Source organism: Epinephelus moara, chromosome 6 (genome assembly GCF_006386435.1).
Source record: "Epinephelus moara isolate mb chromosome 6, YSFRI_EMoa_1.0, whole genome shotgun sequence".
Classification (NCBI taxonomy): domain Eukaryota; kingdom Metazoa; phylum Chordata; class Actinopteri; order Perciformes; family Serranidae; genus Epinephelus; species Epinephelus moara.
The window spans coordinates 36,504,072-36,529,021 of record NC_065511.1 but is presented as its reverse complement, the minus strand read 5'-3'; the positions used below and the strand labels follow the sequence as shown (position 1 = coordinate 36,529,021).

At 40.6% G+C, this 24,950-nt stretch overlaps 1 protein-coding gene across 1 annotated transcript in view; it reads left to right on the top strand.

Moving 5' to 3' along the window:
* The window catches only part of syngap1b (synaptic Ras GTPase activating protein 1b), a 169,870-nt gene that overhangs the window by 96,654 nt on the left and 48,266 nt on the right, over positions 1 to 24,950 (top strand). Inside the window, exons 4-5 of the mRNA XM_050046275.1 lie at positions 10,242 to 10,333; positions 19,105 to 19,226. Coding sequence (XP_049902232.1) covers positions 10,242 to 10,333; positions 19,105 to 19,226 — 214 coding nt within the window. The remainder of the gene's footprint in view (positions 1 to 10,241; positions 10,334 to 19,104; positions 19,227 to 24,950) is intronic.

Here is a 24,950-nt window from a genome sequence, read left to right as displayed (position 1 = left end):
CCGTGAGTGAGAGGGATGTTTTAGCCGGGCTACATTTTACAATGCTAATTGCAAATGTTAGCTGGGCTGCCGGGCTACTCACCTAACACAACCGTAACGCCTGACCCATTGCTGGGACTGAACCGCTAATAACTCAAGCTCCGGACATTAACCCATGCTACGACTGTAACATTAGATTTAATTGAATCGACATAGCGACATGTGCCTAACGTTACTGTAACACTAATTAAAACAGACATTTGACTTTATGTTGTACCTGTCCAGGAGAAGAAGAGCTAGCTCCGAGTCAAATTGTAGCCCCTTTAGCTCTGGCAGTGCTCTCCACCTTGGAAATGCAAGGCCAATGTTAATCCGGGTTCTGTCCCTTTCTTTATCCGACAACTTCTTCGCCAATGACCGTTGTTTCTTTAGAGGTAATGTCGGATCCTGGTTGTCTTCAGGTGAACGCTTCGTTCCGCTCTCCACCATTTCGCTTTGAAAATACGCTGCCATTGCTCACTGGCTGTAGGTTTTTATAGGGAGGGAGGGCCAAGGGCTCCGAGAGGAGGGAGGAGGCAGGGATTCACATGAACGTACATAAACGCGCAGCCGGATCGGCTTGTAAACAATGGGCTGGAGATCAACACAGAGAGAGGGCGTGTGACGTCATGCTATACTCCAGATGAAATTACACCTCTAGTTCTTCACATAGTGATTTTTTTAATTCCTTCAGTCTAGAAATGATGAATTTCCACTTATTGCCCCTTTAAATGTTGGTAGCCAGTCTATCTGTCAGGAAAAGGGTAATAATAGTGTTGTGGCTAAAACATGTCAATGTTTATACATACTGGTCATGTAGAACCAAGCATACAGGTAAATACCACGGCATTGACATGAATTCTTAGCATTGTAGGCATGCCTGAAAGAAACAGGAGAGGTAAGAATGATGGCTTTTCTTAAATTTCAGCATAGTACTTGGTGTATATTAATGATTAAAGAAAACAATAAAGACCTACAATTAAGGCAGTTGAAGTCAGGCTTCTTGACCATCAACGCTCTTCACTGATATCTTATTGAATTAGCATCCCTATCAGTTTGGTTAGGTTTAGGAAAAGAATCATAGTTGGGCGTCATCATGTGACAACATAACGTGCTGAACCTACAGAATCTAAAATAACTCAACCTTGACTTTTGGTTTCACACCGGACACAAACAGTGAGCCTAGTCTTGGTCAAAGTCCTGTGTTTGTTTGACCCATCTATCCACCATGACCACCTCCTAATATGGACTCGTGGATTACTTTGATTGTATATGAATTATAGTGCATCATTTTTTGTAAGTACAAACAGTGTAAAGAACAACCTGTAGTATTGCAGTAAAATGAGAGCATCATGCTTCCCTAAAGTTTCATCTTATTTTACAAAGTTTATGTCATCTTAATTTGATGTTTTTCATGTTTCAGCTAAATGTTTGTATGGGACAAAATGCCGGGAAAACAATCGCAAATGTAGAGCAGTAGGACATTTTATAAGAGGCAGAAGTTATTAGATTTGAGTGATGGATAATCCGTGAGTTTTGGTTCAGTCAAATTTTGTTTACACTCACCGTTAAAGACACAAACCTAATTTGTCGGTTCAGTTGTGCTTGTTGCTCAACAAGCACTAAAACAGAATCCTTTGTTTTGACGAAACAATCTTAATTGAAGGTCCTCTTACTGTACCAGCTTTTTCCAGAGCTTTCAATCATGTCTCATGGTCTTTATCAGCTGATCAAACCTTTATTTTGAATGAACCGAACATATTTTAAAACTATCTTCAATAAGCTGTCATGAAAAAATATAAATACCATTAAGGTATATCTTAGCTAACATTAATATTCTCTTTTGCTGCCTCAATATTTATCTGATATTCTTTTTTGGGAGACTACTGCATCTAACATCTGTCCAGGGACTACAGATGGCTTATTCTGGAGAACTTACAGCAATATTTAACAATGTCCACTGTCCAATAAACACACCAGTAAATAAACTAGAACGGCACACAGAGAGCGCTGACCTTTGCCAAGGCCAAATGCCTCATCTCGCAATGTTAAAGGTGCAATATACAACATTAAGAACAATAATTTTGCAGCTGATAACTTTTATTGGCATCACCACAAGCTAGTCAGTGTAGACTGCTCTACAGTATATAATCACAGTTAGCTCTGTCAGCAGTGTTGCAGTTGTTACGACTGTTGGGCTTTTAGCACCGTTGTTAATGCTGTCCCAACCCATGGTGGTTGGACAGCCTTGTTGCTGAAGCGTAACACCCACCCTCTGGTTCCCTTTCAGGTCGCCCCTGTAGGCTGTATGCATAATAACACTGATTTTTAAAGTATGTTATCATAATTTTGGAATTATACAAAAATATCTTTGTGCTCCATAGTTATGTATGGTTCTCCTCTATCAGAATTTCAACTACCCTGTTCAACAACAGAGAGCTGAGAGAAAAAAAAAACATTTGCTCCAACACTGAATGGGTTCTTCCTTTACCCTTCTGCCAAGTTTCATGAAAATGGGGCCAGTAGTTTTTCCGTAATCCTGCTGACAAACAGAGAATTGCACAAACTGAGCTGAACACATAACCTCCCTGGCGGAGATAATAAGTAAATAATACACTTTAACAGATAGTTAGTTAAATTGATGAATAACAAGCACTACAGATGAACTCACTGCCACTTGTAATATCAGGTTTCAGTCAAACATGCTTGTTATTCATGCATTTTATTGCATGTTTCTACTATATGCAAATCATTGCCAGCAGTATTAGTGAGGGGTGGTTAAATACATGAAAGAGCATTTAACCTTTTACACTGCCACCACTGCACAGTGCTCACAGTAAGGCTTTGTGTTGCTGTGAATTATAGTCATGATTTATATACCATGAGTCAACAGTAATCTGCCCTCTGTGGCCAATCCTACGAATTACACAAGGAAGGATTAGTACGCCCCATTCACATCTCCATCCCATGTGTGTGTGAATACAACAGATCTAAGTAACAGCAGACAGTGTGTTCTCACTGGTGAGGTCTAGAAATACCATGTTTTGGAGGTCAAACTGCATTTAAATCCCAACACGGCTTCACAGTCTCTTTTGAGATTAAGAAAGTAATTGCTTACATGGCAGTGGGGATTCTTGCTCAGCACTTTCTGAATGAAATATAATGTGAACACGAACTGCTGCAAGTGGCTCCGTATAAACAAAGTGCTTAGTGAGACAGTTTATCACTTGTGAAGAGTAATCAACATAAAGTTTTGTTTTGCTGCTTACGGATCACTTGATAATTTTACAACATACTGTAACTCTGCGCTCATTAAAGCCATCACATTAATTCATCCAGGTGTTTATCACAGCGTGACAGCCTCTATATATCTCTCCAAGTCGACTCTGAGTTGACAGTCTAGGCCGAATATTTTGTCATGTGCTTGTGGCTCCTGCTTTTCTTTGTTTTTAAATACTCAACATTATTACAGATATTTTTATATGATTATGAGAGACAGATTATGATAACACCACAGTCCAGCGCACCTGCAGAGCAGCCATCCCACACTGAACTGCTAGAACAGCTTACATGTGAACTCTGATTCAAATCATTAGAGTTTATGGGGCAGTCTTTGTAGGTAGTCCTATCACAACACATGCTCTTTAAAACATAAAAAGTAGGTCTGTTCATAGCAAGTTTCTGTACATTAGGGGGAAAACGACAACAGCTGCAATTATGAAAAGCAGATAAAAGCCCCTTTCAAACATGCACTGCAAACCCGGAGTTATCTAGACTTTACCCAGAGGAGGTGTACAAGAGAATGCAAATGTTCAAATCAGTTGGACCGCACATTAAACAGACTTTATCCTGCCAGCTCCCTGGTGAAATGTGTGTGTAATGTCTGATTGAGCCCATGTGTGAATAGAGCAGGTATTTTTCTAGAAAATGCAGTGGGCGAGTGGGCATGTTGGTGACATTTTTATGAGGCTTGTGCAAACTGGAAAAAAAAAAACAAATATCCAAGGGTAAAGAAGAGGGGGCAAAAATGTCCAATTAGAGAGATGACGAGATTCAGGAATTTCTGTCGGGAAAGGCAAAAATCGTCGGTCAAATTAAAGGAATGGCAAGAGACTCTGTAATGGGGGTGGGCAATATGGCCCTGAAATAATATCACCCTGATATTTTAGGGTATTTTTGTAATAAAGAATCTCTTGACAATATGACAAATTAGTAAAAAAAAAAATGTTATAATTGATTTAAGAACAAAGAATTGCAAAAATATTTCTCCACCCACAAGCGTCACGTAGGTGTACATTACTGAGGTTTTTGATAAAAATGACTTGAGAGAGACGCTGTGCTGCTGCCGACCGAGTCGTTGATTGACTTCCGTTTGCAGGGAGGGTTCACTCGCGGTAACTTGGTAAATGAGTCTGAGAAATCCGGGGCTGCTCATTAAACAATCAGGACACCACAGTTTATTCCACACTGAAGCTGCTCTCCTTTTTGGATCCACCACGAAGTTGGTAATAATTTAGTTTTCAGCCATGCTTGTTGTTGCCCTGGATAATGACGTAAGGTATGACGTCAGTGCGTCAACAAATTATACCGGTATTATCATGAACAAGATGATATGGCACACCCCTACCCTGTAGTTTATGACCAAATTACAAACCAGCTATGTGAATGTGGTGTAATCCATGTTATGACCTGCCCTCTTCATGCTCTTACCAGACACCATCCCTCACCTAAACAAAACGTAATTGTTTCCAGTAGGTGAGAACGCTTCCACCACGCCATGTAGGATAATCTGCTACGTTCTACATGTGTGAAGAGAAACTGTCCGTAGATCATATGAGAACACAACTAAAGACTTGGTTTATTTCCAACAGAAATCATAACTACATTAAAACCCTCCATTGGAGGATGTGATAAAACACATACTCACTCTGGATCTCATGACTCCAGATTGGCACTAAAAGGACAGAGTGTTTCATCTTTCTTATCACCTAAAGGGTGAGGATAGTACACCAACTCCCAGACTGCTTGTTTTGTGATCTGTCTATAGCTAAACCCACAGAAATGTCCCAAACTTTTGTTTTTTTCACAGCGAGCCCGATGCCAGTTGAGTCCTAAATCACCATTCTCTGCTTGGCACAATCTGTTCCTCCAGGAGAAACTAATTAGTTTGGGAAACAATATATTCTGAAGCGGATCTTGATATCACTGTTCTGAGGCCTCTTAATTGAGATGGCTGCAGTTATGATGCATACATAATGATGGCATAACCTCCAGCCGTACGGGGCAGCACCCATGATAATTGCTGTTAATTAACACTTCTTGTGGAGTAACAAACACCTAAGAAACCTTGAGTACTGCTGCAAGTGAGTGATGGCACATACAAGATAAATGAGGAATATTTGAAGAAAGCTTCCAAAGGTCATGCCCCCAAGACTCATTCAATATCTCTTAACTAAAGAAGATCAATTCCTGGGACAATTCAGCCAGTCAGTACCCTTGAATTGTTGAAAATATACCAATCTTCCCTCTCAGTGTCGATTTACATTTTTTCAAAAGAAAAAGTTTGCCTTTACCTAACCCTATCCAGAAAAGCGCAGTTTCGAGGGGATTAAAATGAACTTACTTTTCATACAATTACAGTCAACTGTCAAAAGTGGTCTTGACACCTTTTAATGGAGCTAGATGTTGAGTTTTCTCCCCCTCCTGTGATTTGTCAGTAACCTTTTCATGTACCATAGCTGCTCTCTCAGATTTAATTTAGAAGACTCCTCCACCAGTCAGTCATCCAGCCTACAGACTTGCTTTGGTAGTTTTGAAGCTGTGAATTTGGGCAAAGAGACACTGGCATAGTTTGATGTCTCTGATGGGTGACAAACACCTTCGTGGTCATCTTTTCCCCACCTTGCGTGGGTCGGAGAAAATGTTAGGATTGCAGACAGACAGACGGGCAGGCAGGCGGTGAAAAGATCGCTATTTGGACAGGTTAATGAAAGAGAACGAAAGCAGAGGGGCGAGGAGGATAAAAGAGAAATACAGACGAAGGTAATGTGGAGAAAATGGAGGGTTCTAGATGCCACACATGTCTGAATGGGGAGGGAACGAGAGGACGGTGCGAAAGAAAGGAGAGGGTGCAAGGAGGAGAACGAAAATGAGAGAGAGAAAAGGAGAGAGAGATCAGGGGCTGGAGAGAGGTAGGGATAAATGCACTATTTGAATTATGTAAAATAGCTGCGTGGGAGAGAAGAGGTGTGTGTCTGAGTATTAGTGTGACTGTGTGACAGAAGAAGCTGAGAGAGGGAGAGAGCAATGGAAAGATCAGAGATAGACATGAAGAGTCAGGGTGAGATCGGCTGCAATGCTGGAGAAATGACAAGAATTAAGAATAGGCAAATGTAACCAACTTATATTTAAAACTAGCATGTCTTAGATTTTTTTGATAGGACCATGCAGCAAAAGAAAAAGGGAGATTACAAGAAAAGGAAGACATGAGGGAAAGAACCATGTAGGCTTTGATATCATCCTGCTGTAGTATAGAGACGTTATGAATTATTGGCATAAATTATGGCTCCCCTGGCATTATCAGACTGAATATATTAATTTTTTAACATTAAAAATGCACATACATGTATAAAAAACACAACAATTACCAATAAATAATTGTGATCTTATACACAATGATTCATCTTCATCTGGTGGAAATGTGCAGCATGCTGTTGACTTTTCATAACTTTACATATTCTGGTATAATCTTATTTGTACTCCTTTCCTGCATAGCTCCACACATGACAATGTCAGGCTGAAATATCTCAGTAACTATTGGGTGGTTTGCTATGCAATTTTGTGCAGACATTCATGATCCTCAGAGGATAGCTTTAGTGTCTCTCCTGCTGTTCATTTAGCCCCACCAGCAGATCGAAATTTTCGTTTATCCAGTAAAATCTGTAAGAGTGAATTTTGCTCCAGTGCCACCACGAGGTTCATATTTGTGTCTCTTAGTGAAATGTCTCAATGACTATAGTGCTGCATCCAATGGTTATTTTCATTGTGGGTTAATCTGTTTATTATTTTCTCAACTAATCAGTTCATTGTTTGGTCAATGAAATGTCATAGAAGGGTGAAAAATGGTGATCAGTGTTTCCCAAATCCCAAGATCCCATCCTCAACCCAAAGATATTCAGTGTACTGTCATAGAGGAGGAAAGAAACCAGAAAATATTCACGTTTAAAGGGAAATTTCGGTTTATTTCAACCCGTCTCCTATCGTCCTAAATTTGTTTCAAGTGACTAGTGACATAAAAATAATAGTTAGCATGTTAGCCGTTAGCCTAGATACAGCCGGGGCGCATAGTAGCGTCAGACCTGTTAAAACGTAAGTGAACGGGCAACCTTCAAGTGCAAAGTTAGTCCACTAAACAAGCTTTTTTTCCACAAAGACCGCCTCATATCGTTAGGATAAATGTCAGAGAACATATAGAAAACGACATGTAAACGTGTTGTCTTACCTTACCGGTGTGGTGCCATGTTTGTTTACCATTTAGCTCTGCTTTCCAAAGCGCGGCCGATGTTGAGACCATCAACATCCCCTCCCTGCTCCCATTCAGTGTCATCCTGCAATTAAGGTACAAAATAATTCAAAAAGATGTTTGTGGAAAAATGAAGATGACGAAGATTTGATTGCAGGTTTTTCTATTTTAATTGCAGGTTTGTGTTTCCACGTAGCTCGTCCATCACCACCGTGTTGTGGTGGACGATACTGACTTCTAGATGTTTGATATTTGATTAAAAAAGAGACAATATGGACATCTTGTAGCACAGTGGTTACGATGCACACCACGTAACAGCAACGCCCCTGGTTCAGTTCTGCTCAGGCACCTTTGTTGAGTCTCATATTCCCCTCTATCTCTTCCCTTTCCGTCTCCTGTCTGTATCTGTATTGTCACTATCAAATGAAGGCAAAATGATAAAAAAAAAATTTTTCTTTAAATAAGCCAAAATAGGCCCATCAGTGTAATCATATATATATACTTAAGGATTTGTCTCAGGGGCATCAGTGCAGAAATAATGATAACTTTGCTTCTTTTTTTGTGTGTGTGCCCAATTTTTTAAAATCGTCTTTGTGTTTTTAAAGCAAACATTTATATAGCACAACTGCCACAACAATAAAGCAGTTTCAAAGTTCTCCACACACATAAACTGTTTTAAAAAGATGTCAAACCTAAAGACTAAAAGACTGATTATGGTGTTTACACATAAGAAAAAAAATGGAAACATTTAGTTCAGGAAAACAGTTTCAAAATCCTTAATGTAAAAGGAGTTATTTGGATGCTAGATATATCCATGTATAGGAATTAAAAACTATAAAACTTAAAGAAGTATTTTACTGCTGGTAAGATGGTCTTGGCTGTCTATGCGTTATAAAGAAACAATACATTTTAACTGCTGCTACTTGATCAGAGAAAACAGAGGAGTGGTGGTGTTTGCTTTTGCTCATGAGGCAGAATACCTATAACTACCAGAATGCATTGTGCCGCACCAGACCATAAACACTCCCACTGGTGGGTGACATAGTGCGAGCTTGTCCATTTTGACACAGGAAACAATATGGCCGCCAGCTAGTGACAAGTCTGATCTCAAATCACAATTAAACAATGAACTAAAATACGTTTCTGAAAATATTTTAGGTGAGAAATAGAATCGTTGTTCATATCTGATCAGCACTGCCTAGTTTTACTGTTTGATCTCAGTTTTTTCAGCCTGTGTTTGTACAATACGGGAAACAGTATGGTGCCCACTTCCTGTTCACAAGTTCTCTCATTACAGCCAAACAGTGCACTAAAATATGTTTCTGAATTTTTTGTAGGTGAAAAATAGGCAATACAGTAGCAGAATTCTCGTTATTGGATCAACACTGCTTAGTTTTATCTTTCTTGATAGGCTTTTACAGTCTTTGTGTGTGTGTGTGTGGTGGCAGGTTTAGAAAAAATGCGAAACTACAAGCCGTAGTTAGAGCTCAGAGATGAGGAGAGAGATTTCGGTGCTGGTAAGATGGAGGGAAGTTTTCAACCATTTGCTGGTTGAAAATTGGCGAGGTATCCCTTCAAAGGCAGTGCAGAGTGGGTTTTTAGCCTGCCACCTTAGGTCCTCTGCTTAGTTGCTTCACAAGTGCGGTACAATTTCATATTTGACAGGCAAGTCTGAGATATGTTTGTAGCCAAAGCATTTATGGATTTATAGACCCCCAGTGAGATTTGATTTTTTTTCTGTGACACATGAGGGCCTTGTGGGCTTCTTTCTTTTTACTGGCTGTCTCAAAAGTCATGTTCATCATACAGTGCATGTACATGAATTTCTCCTGAGAACAGTGACGCAGAGGCAGACCTGCAGTCCTCATATTTTGTTGAGTTTTTCAACATTTGGTCAAAGGACAACAGGGCATGGGAATGGAAAACACTGTCAAAAACAGGCAATATCTGCAGTGTGCATTCAACATCGACAACATTGACTTCTGATGTAATGTGTTGGTGGTGCAGTAGTTAAACAGGCCAGCCAGGTCAACCAGGTCTCCAGTGTTTTGTTTTCTGTGTTCTCTGACTGTACATTTACACTCTCTTCGTCATCCATCAAGCGTAGGTTAGGAGTTTATTCCCTTACTGACCAATTCAGTGCATTAGGCATCGGCTCGCTGACAGAAGTCAATAAGTGCTTTGTTTGTTTAATGCTCGCTCCTCGCCATCCGTGCATCTCCTGGTCCCTCCCCTCTCCGCTCCCTTCAACATGCAGACTGTTAACATTCGCCTCATCTGACGTCCAGACAGAAAATCTCTCTCTCCAATAGTCTCTCGCCCACTTCGTCAACCTCCTCCCCTCCACGAATTTGCGTTATTATGTGTGTGTGTGTAGCTGTAGAGGCAGCAGTAGTGCTGGTGGATGAGTGTGACCCGCCAAGGTTTTATTTCTGCCTCGCACACCTTTGACCTCTATCTGGCTCTCATATTCTTCCCTGCCCTCTTTCATTCCTTCAGGCAGACTGTCAATAACAGCTCTCCCGTAGCTGTTTATTTCCACAATGGCCTCGTCTTTCTCTCTCCACATCCTCTCGCTCTACCTGTGTCAATACCTGTGGTAATTTTTTGTTCTGTCCTCATTTTATCGGTGGATGTTTCTCTTCCCGTGATGTTTATTAGAGTCTCACCTGTCGATGCTCTCTCTTTCTCTGTCTCTCAGATCATCGCGCCCGGCGGAAGAGCATAGCCACTGGGAAGCAGCCCAGCATGGAGGTCCCTCCCACTGCCCCAATTCAACCCTTCCGACAATCCGTGAGTAACCCCCCCTGTCCCCGGCCCCGCTCGCTGCCTCCGTCCCTCTCGCTGTCCCTCTTCCCGCCTCCTGCCCTGGGCCCGCCACACACCTGTGGCCGCCGGGCCAGTGGCACCCCGCCTCACCCTTACCCTCTCTCCCTGGCTGTTTCCCCCTCCTTCACCTTGTGCCAGCAGCAGCAGCCGCAGCAGCAAAAGGGCTCCAAGAAAGGGCCCGGCACGCCCCCCTTGCCCCGCTCGCTGCCCCTCTCCCCCTCCATATCCTTCACCCTGCCCCACTCGCCTGCCGCCTTCTCCTCCTCCTCCCCCTTCTCGTACTGGGGCGGAGACTGGAGGGCTGCCGGTTCGAGTCCAGTGGCAGGAGGAACGTATATCGCACCACTGCCCCCTGTTGAGGTATGTGACACAAACATGGCTGAAGCAGAGACACTGGCATATACAGTAGGAAGCCTGTAGCATCAAAACATGGAAACACCTCACTCCTCTCACTTGTGATTTCAAAAGTCTGTGTTCATATTCACAGAATTATTGGAACAGTGCACCTGAAAGGACCATACTAGTGTGTTTGCAAGTTTTAGCCCTTTAAATACAAACAATTTTCAAATGCATGCTGTGGATAATATTTGTCCATTTTGCCACTGGTCTCCATTCTTTTCCCGATGGTACGAAAACCAATTGGCAGGTTGTGTAAGCTGCATTAATGTTTGTCAAAACATTGTGTTAATCACTGTGTGGCAGTGCAGTTTAAAGTGCATATCATCTAAAAATTCTGCGCAGTATTTTGTTAATTTGTGTGTTTGCAGAATTAAACCATCACCAATAAGGACATTAAATTATAGAACTTCATGAATGTGCTCAGTAGAGGAGCCTCCTCGACACAGAAAGCTCTCAAATTCAGTGAAGTGTAGGCAGAAACAAACAGGTGGAAAAAAATAAACAAAAGGCAACACTGAAGTAAATAAATTATCATATAAAAAAAGGCCAAAATGAGTAACAGTGTCGCCCACTATAGCCTATTATTATGGTAAATACCTAGTTTGAAAAATAGCTTTTCAGGGAATCATTTATTATTTTATTGTGTTTTATTTAGGTTTAATCTTTTTGTGTTTTTGCGTCGTGCTATGCTGTTATTGTAAAGCATCTTGTAACAGTTTTGAAAAGAATAATTATTATGATTATTATTATCACTATTATCATTATTATTAGTGTCATTTAAGGTAAGGCCTGTTCACTGTGATGAAACACACAGCATAATTAAGTCTGCTGATGTAGTTTCATCTTGTCAAAAAAGAATGAAAACCAGTGGATGTCTGGAATGGCAAGAAAAGTTATAAATGGTTAACTGTGATCTGAAATAAATGGGGCTTGTAGTAAATGGGTTAAAACATGTAAAACACCTGGTATGATTCTTTAATGTCGACAGAAGAGGAGCAATATAAAAAAGTGTTCTGTCACAGTTACTCCTGGGATCATCACGTCTTTTTTTTTTTTCAATACGAGAGACCACTTGAGTCAAAAAGGGAGAGAAGAGCTGGCAGCGAAACACATTTTTGTCTGTGGACAGAAATAATCTGTTTATTGTTTTATTCATGGCAACAGAAACTCAATCACAAGCTATCAAACGTGCACATAAAAGGGCTTAAAGGATAGATTGGTGTCTTATTAAGTTTGTGCCAGTGGTCTGTGTTGCCCATCTCCTCTCCATTATTCCTCCTGGTGTTTGCACACTGTCACTGTAGCTGGAAATAGCAAGACTTGTTTTTCTCCCTTCACAGGAAACTATTTGCCCATTTCACTGTTGTAGCATGCAACAGCTTCAACAGACTTGAAAATTACAGGAGCCAGATAATCCATTAGAGTAAATGTGAAGCCCCACTTTGGCTTGGCCAAAGTTTTTTTTTTTTTCCTTCATAGTGGCTGAGTTGAGTGTTTTCATATGAATATTTCAGGTTCTCTGATTGGATGAGCACGCCTGAAGAGCAGGAGGAGCGTCGCAGTCTAAACTCAAGATGCAGACAAAACTTTTCAACAGTCACAGACAGCCTTTGTGATTATCCTACATTTTGCTTACTGTACTGTAAATTGCCTGACACTGACAGGAGGATGTAGAAGTCTTGGCCAAGAAATGACTTCTAAGAAGTATTTTTTCTGAGACAAAGGTGTAGTGGCACCTGCTTAGACTCACCTCTGGGCTGCTGGATTTACCGTATTCCTCCCTAAAAACAGCCACAAATACTTATCAGTGCACATTTTGCCAATGGATTTTACATTCTTGTGTTAACGGCCCTCGAGAAACTTTGGATCCCTAACTTTAGTCTTTAAGGCAGTGCCTCTTCCCAGGCAACAGAGACACCCTTAGTAAATCAGCACCAAGCCCACGCAGAAGAGCTGTCTTAACTATAAATACGAACACATATTAGACTTTATTAACAAGATAAAAGACTCATAATCATAACAAGCAAGTTGTTGATTGGACATTAGCATTTCCTGTGGTTCCCTTGTCATAAAGCCAATGGGATTTTTCTATTGGATTTTGGATTATTGCAGAAAAAGATCTGTGGCAAACAAAAGTTTATAATACTTACATATTTTGTTCCAATAATCTTCACAAACGACCACTACTTTTATGATTTTTGAAGCATAAATGCAGTAGCCAGCAATAAAAAGCTAACGTTAGGCAACAAATGAACTACAACACAGTTGCATGACTTAACGTCGCCCCCCACAGCACGGTGGGAAAGCCGTGTTCGGCGTTATGACGTGCTGTAGTCTCATTTAGCCACTTGTTAGCAACCACCTTTTTGGAGACACATAAAAGCTTCAAAACTCACAAGTGGAATATTTACTTTGGTATAATGTGTTGTGGAACAAAACATGAAAATCTCTTAACTTGTGTTAACCAAAGACCTTATTTCAGGCATCTAACTAAAAACCCACTGACAAGTATGATAAGTATAGGAACCCGAGTACATGTATTTTGTTACTTCCCACCACAGACAGCAGTTCATTTTATTCCATGTTTGACAATTAGTGTAAAAATTAAGCTACAAAATGTGGCCAGTAGCAAATGGGCCGAAACACTAAATGACACCAATATTCTCCTTTAATCTGGAAATGCACCAGAGTGACTTTGTGATGCAAACGCAGCCACTGAAGATGAAGTTTCCCCTTTCTCATTATTACCTCCTTTCATTGTGATTCAGGCTTCTCTTTCTCTCTCTCTGTATTGAATACTTTAACTTTTGGAGACTTAAAGTGTCAGACGGAGCGGCTAATCAAATCAGATTTAGTCACGCAGGCTATTAGCTTGGAACCAGCAGATGGAGCCAAGTCTTTAGTCATATCCTCGAGACAGGCTTCAAAGCCATTTGACTCATGCCAGATGACGAGGTGTCATTTCCCTCCAGTCATTCTCCCACTCAATAATGCTGTTATGCTATAGGTATATAAATGATGTTACTGTGAGTCTCCGGGATGCACCTGAAAGCTTCTTTAAGGCACAGCGAGTGGTGCATAGGAAAGAGAAAGCACAAAGTGATATTTCATGCATGCTTTGAGCTCTAAAGTTACCTTCACAGCTATCAGTTTAAGGTTTAGAGTGTGGAAACAGCTTTGAACCGGTCTGCAAACGTAACAGTGTCATTGGTTCAGTTTTAAAATGCTATTAGTGGGCTGAGAAAGTGTCATTTGGGTCGGAAATGTCACATCATTTTAATGTGGTTTCACTTTTTCTGAGATATTTTTAAAGACTATAGCTTGGAAAACAATTGGAACAAGTGACTTACTGCTACATTTTTGCATTTTGGTCGCTTGCTGTTAAAGAATTAGAATTTTTTTGAAATTTCTGGTAGATTTAACACAAATTTCTTGTTTCACTTGTTCCCCATTTAAATGGATCAGTGTGCTGGACACTGTTGTAAAAACTTGTTATTTTTAAAGTTGTGATTCAAGCCTGTCCAGTCAGGTTTTTTGTAGGCAGGATGGTCCTGCAAACCAAGGGTCAGTTCCAATACCTTCACCTTCCGTCCTGACAACTTGAGTGCATGTTCACACACTGCCAGAAGTCAAGTGTTTCCTACATCTAAAAAATGGCAACACACGTTACACTCAAGCCCTTTACCACTGGAAAAAAAACCCACTAACATCTGGCTTTTGTATTCAATGAGACAAGTTACATTCGGCATTCGTTCCAAATGATTCTGCAGCAGTCACAAGTATTTATGGGCTCCAGCTCCAATCGGCAGTGATGGAAATATGACACATGGGTGGTCGCGCTAATTTTAGCTCCTTTCCTGGCATGATGCAAGGACGTACTGCCACAAAACATCGTCTGTCCGCGTCTCAACAGAGCTCATTCATTGTTCAAAATTGAGGCACTGAGTTAGAAAGAGAGACTGAATAAGTAAAAGATATAAAAAGAAGTATCACCATAACATTTTCACTGGCCTCCATGCTGCTTTCTACTGTTTACTAACCTGTTTTCCAGCCTGTCAGTGATGTCAGACATGACACACCGGGGGGGCTGTAACAGGGCTCTGGTTTACTGGAAACTGGAAAGAAGTTTGTCATCTATTTTTAAGGGGTTTTCCCACATTTAAAAACCCACATATTCACATTAAGTTCGGTGGAAAAAGGGGATCAATCTACAGGTAATTTGCACTTTTTCTCAAGACACCTTTGAATAGGAATTCAGAGCTAAATGTATCCCACAATTAACCAAGGTTTACTAGCTCCACACCAGTCCAGGTGTATCGAGAGTGCACCTACAGGCTGGATTTCGGACTGACAACTAATTCAGCATGAACAATATTCATATATAAACTATACAGAGTTATGGCCGAACCACAGATGGTTATTACTTGATATTAAAGGTCCAGTGTGTAGGATTTAGGGGGATTTATTGGCAGAAATGGAATATAATATTATAAGTGTGTCTTCTTTAGTGTGTAATCACCTGAAAATATAAATCGTTTTGTTTTCGTTACCTCCAAATGAACGGTTTATATCTACATAGGGAGCAGGTCCTTGTCTATGGAGTCCGCCATGGTTCTACCCTGAAAGGACAAACCAAACACTGGCTCTAGAAAGGGCAGTGTTTTTAGCGGTTAAATCACTGGGTCCATTTGTTTTGGAGAGGAAGAGACCTCTGTGGATAATTCAGCTCCCAGTTAAAATCTCCTGAACAATGAACACTGAAGAAATTCTAACCGGGAGCTGGTTGCAATCTGCCAGATCGCCTTATATTTTACACACTGATCCTTTGACAATCTGTTCCTCTTGGTGGGACTGATAGGAATAACATTGCATATTTGACACTCCCATGATAAACATGAAATATCCTTTAACCATAAATGTATCTTTCATGATACATAAAGCATGAAAAATAATCCTTCCAGATCAGTGGCTCCTAAAGTCTTTCACCACATTTTAAAAATCAATATTTATGTTGACCAAGTTTTCTCTTGAGTTTTTGAAACATATCAAAGCAAGACAACAACAAAAAATAAAAATAAAAAATTAAGTATTGAAATGAAAGCTGTTTAATATGCGGTCATGCCACAGCTGTGACATGACAGCTCACGGTTCCCGCTTGTCACCATAAAACAAAATGCTCTCTGGCTCGGGAGTTTTTCGGGAGCTCAGCAGTCACAAAAATAGTGACCATCAGAGCAAGAGATGGAAAGATTTGACACGGTAAACAGAGTTCAAAGAAATGCTGATACATCTCAGCCCTCAGAAGTCTGAGACAACTGAACTGAGCCGACCAACAGAACTGAAATCAGACTGAACACAACTAAAGAGACAGACTGTCAGTGGAGTCAGAGCTGCAAGTTGTGTCTGGCTCACATGTACCAGTAAAATGCCTGCAGCCTTTTTTTGTTTGGTTCAGATTTTTTGTCCTTGTATTGAATTTAAACCCCAAAGAAAATTATATAAATGATAAATACATTTGACATAATACCATCTTTCACTGAACACATTGTTTAATGCAAATATTTGATTTGATTTCACTTTGTAGTAAGACATTGTTTTACATGTGTCTTGCATCCTAGAACGTAAACTGTTCCACATAAATACAAAAATACGAAACAACATTTAACCAAACAACAAAACTATGCTACAAACATTACATACCAGACATTATGAAAAGTGGATGCAGTGCAGCAAATAAATCATTCCCTATTACATTCAGTGATCAACCCAGGCATGCTGAGGCTGCTTAGAACATGATTTAATAGGTTGACAGACTGAGGAACAAAAGTGTTTCTCAACCTTTTCAATCGAGCCTGTGGGACTCTAAATCTGAGTCACGCCAAGCTGATATCGTTCAAATAAAATGTAAGAGGGGTTAGATGTAATATTACCAGCCGGAGACGACATTCTTTAGTGGATGCAGTTTGGAAACTTGAGTAAAATGTTTGACTCATAATCTTTGTGCAGATATATAGCAGTCCAGCCAGTCTAGATTTAACCTGAACTAAAAGAAAACAGCACCATGCACCATTGAGGGTACATTTACTGCCATAAAAAGTGACTCAAATAAAAGTGAAAATTACAACTTGAGAAACCTACTCAAGTAAAAGTAAAAAAGTATATGAGTAATAAATAATGCAAAGTACAAGTTCCTTTCCATTTTAATATTTTAAGGGTGAGTAGGCCTGTGCAAAATAATGGAAAAACAGCACTCATTGATACAACTTTATTTATTTCAAAGAAAGTAGAGCAAGTAGGCTTCAGTAAACAAATAAGGATAGCCTGTAGCCCCTTTTACACTGCCAGATTTTCCGCGAATGTTGGGCCGTTTTGCCGGCAAGCTGCGAGCGTCTAGACACACAGAGCCAGATTGGCGAGTTGATCCGAGGTGCCTGATTTTCCGCCTCGTAGGGTAGTCATATTGGCGGAACCGAGGCGGCCTTCTGCAACGGGAGGGGCTGTTGAAGACTTGTGGGAGGAGCTGTTGATGACGCCGCACATGCGAGCCACTGGCGGTGGATAAACAGGAAACAGCTGATAGAAGGAATTAGCAAGCAGCTAGTAGCAAAGGGGGAAACTGGGGAAAGATGAGCAACTGGGGAGACAAGGAATTGCGCGCCCTCCTTGCCCTCGCAAATGACGGGGACGGTGAAGAATGGGCCGACTTACGAGAGAATTGCTGAAGGACTGACCAGCCGCGGCTTCCCTCGGAGTACATCACTGTTTAAACGCTGAGCTACACGTTTTGTTACTTGCTCACGCCCCCCATTGCCCCGAAAAAGGCGCATTCTGTATAAACAAAAGTAGGTAGGCGGCATTTTGCTGCACTCCCCGATTTTGTTTTTATACTGCCAATGCTGAAAAAACACTGATTGGGCTTTCCTGCAAATTTGCACAGTTCCTATTTAAAAAGGGCTTATAGGGGGCGTCGGTGGCTTAGTGGTAGAGCAGGCGCCCCATGTACAGGGCTGTTGCCGCAGCGGCCTGGGTTCGACTCCAGTCTCTGGCCCTTTGCTGCATGTCTCTCCCTCTCTCTCTCCCCCTTTCACGCTTCACTGTCCTATCAATTAAAGGCAAAAAATGCCCATAAAAAAATCTTTAAAAAAAAAAAAAAAAAAAAAAAGGGCTTATAGCTGCATTTGTCAATGATCCCACCCTGTCTCCATGTGTTCCTCTCTGCTCCTTTCATCCGTATAACATCAAACATTAACATTACACATGAAAAAATTAACATTAACTAGCGAACTACAGTTTTGCCTACAGTATGTGCAGCTTACGTCAATGTGCCTGAAGAGGAGTTTTTAAAAGCGAACGTGTCAGTGTTTTTCAGAAGGCACAGCAAGCGTTTCATCATGTACAGTAGCTGCTGTCCTTTTTAGATTTTGGTTGAATAAGTGCGGCCAGATGTGGTCAGGGATTGTCGCTGAAAGCTGCCTCTTGTTCTGGGTTTTGCTTCGTCATTATCACACCGCGCTCAAAAGACAGGCAGCTGGCAAATTGGCATCTACAGTAGAGGTGCTCCTTGTGCGCCGCCCCCCCAAGCTCAATCCTCGCATTTAGAGCAGACTAGTTGTAACAAAGGTATAAATCACAGATGTAGTGAAGTAAAAAATAGATGACTGGGCAAAAAATATACCTCAGGTAAATATTATAAGTGTGGTAAAAAAAAAAAAAGAAACTTAAAAAATACTAGTTCCTGAAAAAAAATTACTTTTCTAGTCATGTGCATGACTTGTAGTAGGCACTTGACTTCAAATTCTGCTCCTGTGGGTATTGGGACGGACCCCATGTCATATTCTCCCTTATGGATGAACAATTTAAGGCTCCAGTGTCTCAGATTGATCATGTAAGGAAGCTCATGTAGGACAAACTGCACCGCTGTGTGAGACTTATGCTGCTGAGCCTGTTGTTGGACTGTATGGCTCACCGCTGCCCACCACAGGATCTGTTACAACACTGCAGTTCTCTGTGACTGGTGGACATGTGTGGGTGTATGATTTCTTTGTTGATAATAAATTTACCTTGTGCTCTCCCCCATCATGCATCCTGTGTTTCATTGGTGTGCGTCTCCATCTGATTTTGGTGTTACTTTAAAACATCTGACACAAACCACACTGGGAATCGTCTGTCTTTATTTTACTACCATACATATCAATCTGTTTCCTTGTACCATACCTGACTCTCTCTTCACCACATCACTCACTTCTTCTTCTCTGTAACTTTGCGCCATGCACATCCTCCCTTTCCGCCTCCATCTGTCTGCCCTTGTTGTTGCTCTCCTCCTCCACCCGCTCCAGAGTTTCCTCAGTAGAAGGTTGAAGGGCTCCATCAAGAGGGCTAAGAGTCAGCCCAAACTGGACCGAACCAGCAGTTTCCGCCACATGATCCTCCCCCGCTTCCGCAGTGCCGACCAAGACAGGTGAGCTGTTGAGCGTGTGAGAGTGATTTCAAGCATGCATATGTGGATTAATCTGCTCTGTCTGGCTGTGTTTGGCTGTGCTAATCTGCAAACACTGTGCAGTTGCATTTATGTATGAAATAAATTTTTGTCTTTTTCCTCCCAGCCTGTTTGTGCAAATGTTACGGCATCAAAAACTATTTACTTTTCCATCTACTTATACAATTTAAAGCTCTCCCTGATTGAAACAGGAAGTTGGGATAGGGCACAACACAGTTAGTGGTCATTTAAAAGTGTAAATGAGTTCAGTTAGGCAAAAAATGCAGGTTATATCAGACGAGAAATGTGGAGGATGATGCAGCTCAGAATTTTGTAATGACATTACTGTGTTATGTATGTTAATGGCTACATGAAAATGTGCCTTGTTTTGCAGAAAGCTGAAGCATTATATACAATATTTTATATTGTATCACAGACACACACTGAGATAGACTGGCAATCTATATCAGTCTGTCTCAACCTCTTTCTATCTCTTCATAATTCAGTCTATCTATCTTCATCCATCATTGCTATAAATTGATGTTTATTTTACACTCTCAGTGTCACTTACAATTAAAACACTCAGCACTGTTGCTGTTTCTCTGCCGGGGTGATGAAAAAACATCCCCGTCTCTCCATGGCAACCAGCAGACAGCCATATGGCGGCTGTACAGACCATAATGAGTCAGTGGGAGATATGCTTAATTATACCTCCTCTCCTCTGTATCATGTACATAGTTGTAGCAGCACTGGCATTCTTCAGGCACAGCAGCACCAGAGTTACACGGAGAAATTTTGAAGGAAAACGTCTTGCTTGTGATGGAAAGTTGTTATTTGGAAGAGGAAAAAGATGATTAATGACACGATATACTACATGAATTTTGAAGTTTTCAGCTTTCAATTAATGTTGTCTGGCTTTTTGATAATACAGATGAAATTAATTCTAAGTGCGACATCAGATTTGTGAGAGTGAGAGCCTCTTTTGCACAAAAACAAAATAATTTCCTCCTCATCTTCTCTTTATCTACAGCTCCACAATGATGAATGGTGAAGATGTTTTAAGTGAAATAAATGAAGGAGGCTGTTATTTACCTGAATTGCGCAACTGGTAAACAGTACTTTATTAGAAAAGGAGGTTGTGAGGTCACACACTCAGATGCACGGGTACAGAGGGAAGGCAGTTGGCTTAACGCTGTACAATATTTATTGTTGCTCATACACAACGCACACATATACACATGAGGCGGCTCCAGCTCCAGCTCAGACTCTCTGGCTCTCTGGCCTTCGCTCTCTCTCTCTCTCTCTCTCTCTTGCTCTCGCGGCCCTACCGTTCACTCTCTTCCCGGACCCAGCCTACTGCAAGAGAGAACCAGAACCAGGTTACCAGCATGCTTTTATGGTTTGACTGTGATTACCTGATTCTGTCCAGCTGTCTGATCGCCTCCCTCCTCCAGCAGCCGGCAACTCAACCACACCCCGCTGCCACAGTGGTGTTAACAGTATTTTGTCTAGACTGACGAAAGAGACAACTTCTCACAGCCTGCTCTCACCGAGAAACTACCACATGTCGGCCGTGCAAGTAGCTTGTTACGACCCATACCTTAGGTGGCGCCCTCTAGTGACCCTATAAAAACTCTATAAAAAGTGACTCTATAAAAAGCGATAGAAGTCTGCGTAATGTTGTACAAATAGTCCCTACAGTGTGGGCGGAAGGGATGGTGGATTGGTCAAACACTCACAGGACTTCCATTCAGGAGACCGGAGTTCGCGTCCTGAAGTCAACGTTGAATTCCTGTAATAATGTAATGTAGCCTAGTATGCTAGCATTTGTAGCATGCCACTCTTGTGACAAATGTGTCATGTCAGATGTGACATCTGTCTGACATTTATTTAAGTTAGTGACAAAGGCACTAATTTAATGCCAAACCATGTTTTTCCAAAACCTCACCAGGTAGTTTTGGAGCAGAATTCCATTTCATGACGTTAATGACGTATTTAAAAACTGCGACCGCTAGATCAGTCATATATGTTGTTTTAGGGCCAGTCATATAGTTCATTTTGAAAGTCAGTGGAAATCTACCTATTCTGTCATTTAGGTATGAGAGAGCATTGACTTTCCAACTTTTCCCCCCTAGCGTTGAGTGATATTATTGTTTGTGGCGCTGTTGTAAAGGCAACTAGATCACTTTCCATTTTGCTCAGAGTCTAGCAAGTACCAGTAAAACCAGACACTTTTGTTTTTCCAAAATTACTGTGATTGTTCCACTGTCTGCCATTTCCACTACTGGGGATAGTAGCTGCAAAGAACTTAGAATGATACTCCTTAGATACTGATCCCTATCGATCATAGAGTGTTTAAAAATAATGGACGTAGCTACTGTGATGGCACCCATTGCTTTCTGGGCTGCCATTTTGAGGCTTCGAGTTCAGTTTTTCAGCCATGGCAATCTTGTTTTTTGTTTTTTTTTGTTTTTTTGGAGCCAAAAGTGACCATACTTGGATGAGAGGGTGGAACTGTGGAGGAACGAGGAGTGGATCTGAGTTGTAGACTGTAGCGCCACCTTGCAGACAATCTGTCACTCAAGTGGCCCTTCCCTTAATTATGCGTAACTTTGAGCCATTTTAAACTGTAAACAGTTGAGTTGTATAAAAATCCACCCCCTGTACATTTGTCATGAATGTTGAAATTAGCTATAGAGACCAGAACTGTATTTGTACAAGGCTGTAAACATGTTCATTTCTGTTGTTAAGTTGGGCATTTTAACATGGGGGTGTATGGGGATTTAGTTTGTTTTGGAGCCAGCCTCAAGTGGCCATTTGATGAACTGCATGTTCTCCGCATTGGCTTCATTTTTCAGCCTCAAGGGCTGCCACTTGCTACTCAAAGCTACCAGGGAAAACAAAAGAGCTGTCCTCTTCCTGTTTTGGTTGCACAATGCTTGACGCACTTTTTTTGGTGCTGTATATTGAGCCTTCATTTTCCCAGGAGATCATCCCCGGTGGCAGACAGAATTGCATAGTGAAAGCGAGGCTTATAGGGAATCAATCTGAACATCGATGGTGTCATTATTGCATAGCCAATATATTGTACAATCAACGGTTACTTTATAATGATACGTTAAAGCAAAACTTGTCTATTTCCAATTTAAAAAGTTATTAGTTTGGTCTATAAAATGTCACAAAATACTGGAAAATCACTGTTTTAACAACTAGACAACTAGAATTACTTGTTTTGTCTAAATAACAATTCAGCTCCAAAGTTATTCACTTTCACTGTCACATAAGATTAAAAAAAAGAACAGCAACTCATCACATCTGAGTACCTGGAACTAGAGTTTGCATTTTTACTTGAAAAATGACTCAATACATTCTCAAAATAATTGCCAATTAATTTTCTGTCGATCGACAAATGAATGAGTCCACTAATGGTTCTAAGCTTTAATTTTGTCCATTCAGTTTATCTGTAAGCTCCCACCGGACAGCTACAGCCAAGACAAACTCAAACTTCAAATGTGAACAAGGTCATCTTGATAAACTGAACACGGGGCAACGGTGCACTCAGAAGAGTTTTTCTGAGCCAGGTGTCTGCCAAGGTGCGTTTCCACATGATTTATTCATTTGAGAAGGTTGTGGATGTCTATTATCCCCGGCTGTTCTGAGGAGACAGAACGGACAAAAAAGTCAAGAGTCGAAGTTGAAGTCGAGGTTATTTGCCATTTTCACAGCTCTTGGTTTACTCTGGATGTTTTCCGTCAGGCATGTCGGTGAACATCTGCAGCTCTGATCGTTATTATTCTCTTTTTTTATCCTTTGTTTATCCAGGGAGGGTTTGCTGAGAACACATGCTGTTTTTCAGCATGGGCTGAAATTCATGCAGTCATTAACGTGCCTTCGAGCTCCCAAACAGGCTGTAAAACTGATATATATTTTTTTGCATCTTTTTTTCCATTATTACATTTAGATGATAGTTTCCCTTCCCTTTACAATACTGTAGGTCACCCTGTCACAACTCTGGCATAAATATCCTGTATAAATTAGCCTGTTCTTTTTTTAGCAGAGCATCAGTGTCCTAAGATGACCTAAATGCAAATTCAAGATTTTTTTTCCTGCAAAGAATAAAGTTTTTTCATAACCAGAGTACTTTTTCAAGATAACAGTTTAATTGGTTAGCCTATAAAATGTCACAAAATAGTAAAGGCCTGTCACAGCCAAAGGGGATTTCTAAGGATACTCAATTTGCAATCATACAGTATAGCAGCCCAGTCACCAGAAGAAAATGCTGGCATTGTATGTTTGTGCAAACCATAACTACATTACATTTGCACCTATCAAATGTATCATATCAATGTTTCTAAAGTGATGCAGTATATGAGCTGATTTTGTCATCAGGAGGTTGAGGGGATGCTAGATGGTGTGTCACCAAGACAAGAAGCCTGCCAGGCTGCAGACCATTGTTAACGTCTTACAAACAACAAAACAGGTTGTGTTTTAGTGAGTTATTGCTGTTTCCAGTGGCTTTTGAGCCATCAGACATGGATGGTTTTTCCGCTTTTTCCGGCACTATTTTTTGGGTGTTTCATAGCAACTTATTGCTGTTTTTCCAGCTGCGTTTTAGGCACAAAGTGTAGGTGTTTTATAGCAACTTGCCGCTGTTTCACCAGCACGGATAGTGGCATGAAAGTTGACCAGTTGTTTTCTACCGAGACATCTCTGCTTTTCTTGTCGGGATTGTGCCCCTAAAATCAGGCATTTTAAGCCAGAACCTGACCTTTACCTAACCATAACCAAGTGGTTTTTGTGCCTAAATCAGATGTAGGCAACCTGCAGCTCTGGAGCCACATGCAGCTCTTTAGTCACTCTCAAGTGGCTTCCTGCGGCTTTGACAAAAAAAAAAAAAAAAAAAATATATATATATATATATATATATATATATATATATAGATATATATATATATGGAAATGAATAACAGTTGTTTTTTTGTTTTTTTCATTTTAATTTTCATGTATCAGTGTGTAGGCCGAAAGTGATTCTGACATTCTCCAATTGTAAAAATGTACCTGTACACCAAATTAAAAAAAGTTTCAACATTTTGGCAACTAAAATACTCGTCAGTCATCTTCAGCCCAGCGCCTTATCCTCTACATTTTGTCAAATCTCAATAGTGGTGGCTACAGTAGGCTTGAGTCTCCCTCGCTAGGCTGGTTCTGGATTTCATTAAAATAAATTATTTTTATCAGAAATGGCTCTTTTGCTAGTGAAGGTCGTTGACCCCTGGCCTAAATCTAAGCACACATCAACCACAGCATTGTTGAACTCAACTCAACTCAACTTTATTTATAGAGCACTTTAAAAACAACCACAGCTGAAACAAAGTGCTGTACAAAAATAAAAACATAAGACAAACAATAAAAACAATAAAACAGTAAAACAAGAGCAGAGTCTCATGCTGGGTTAAAAGCCAAGGAGTAAAGTTGAAACGTAAAGTTTGAACATATCTGCTATCGAATAACGTGCAGGAATAATATATCTTCAGGTTGCAGAAAGGTACAATGCCATCATTTTTTCTGGTTGATGTAGTTGCATTTAGAGAAGAGAAAAGTAGCAAATCCTCCCCTTTGAGAATTTAGAACCTGCAAATGTTTGGTTCTTTTGCTTTATAAATCATTGAAATGATTATCAATTATTAAACTATTTTTTTGTCATTT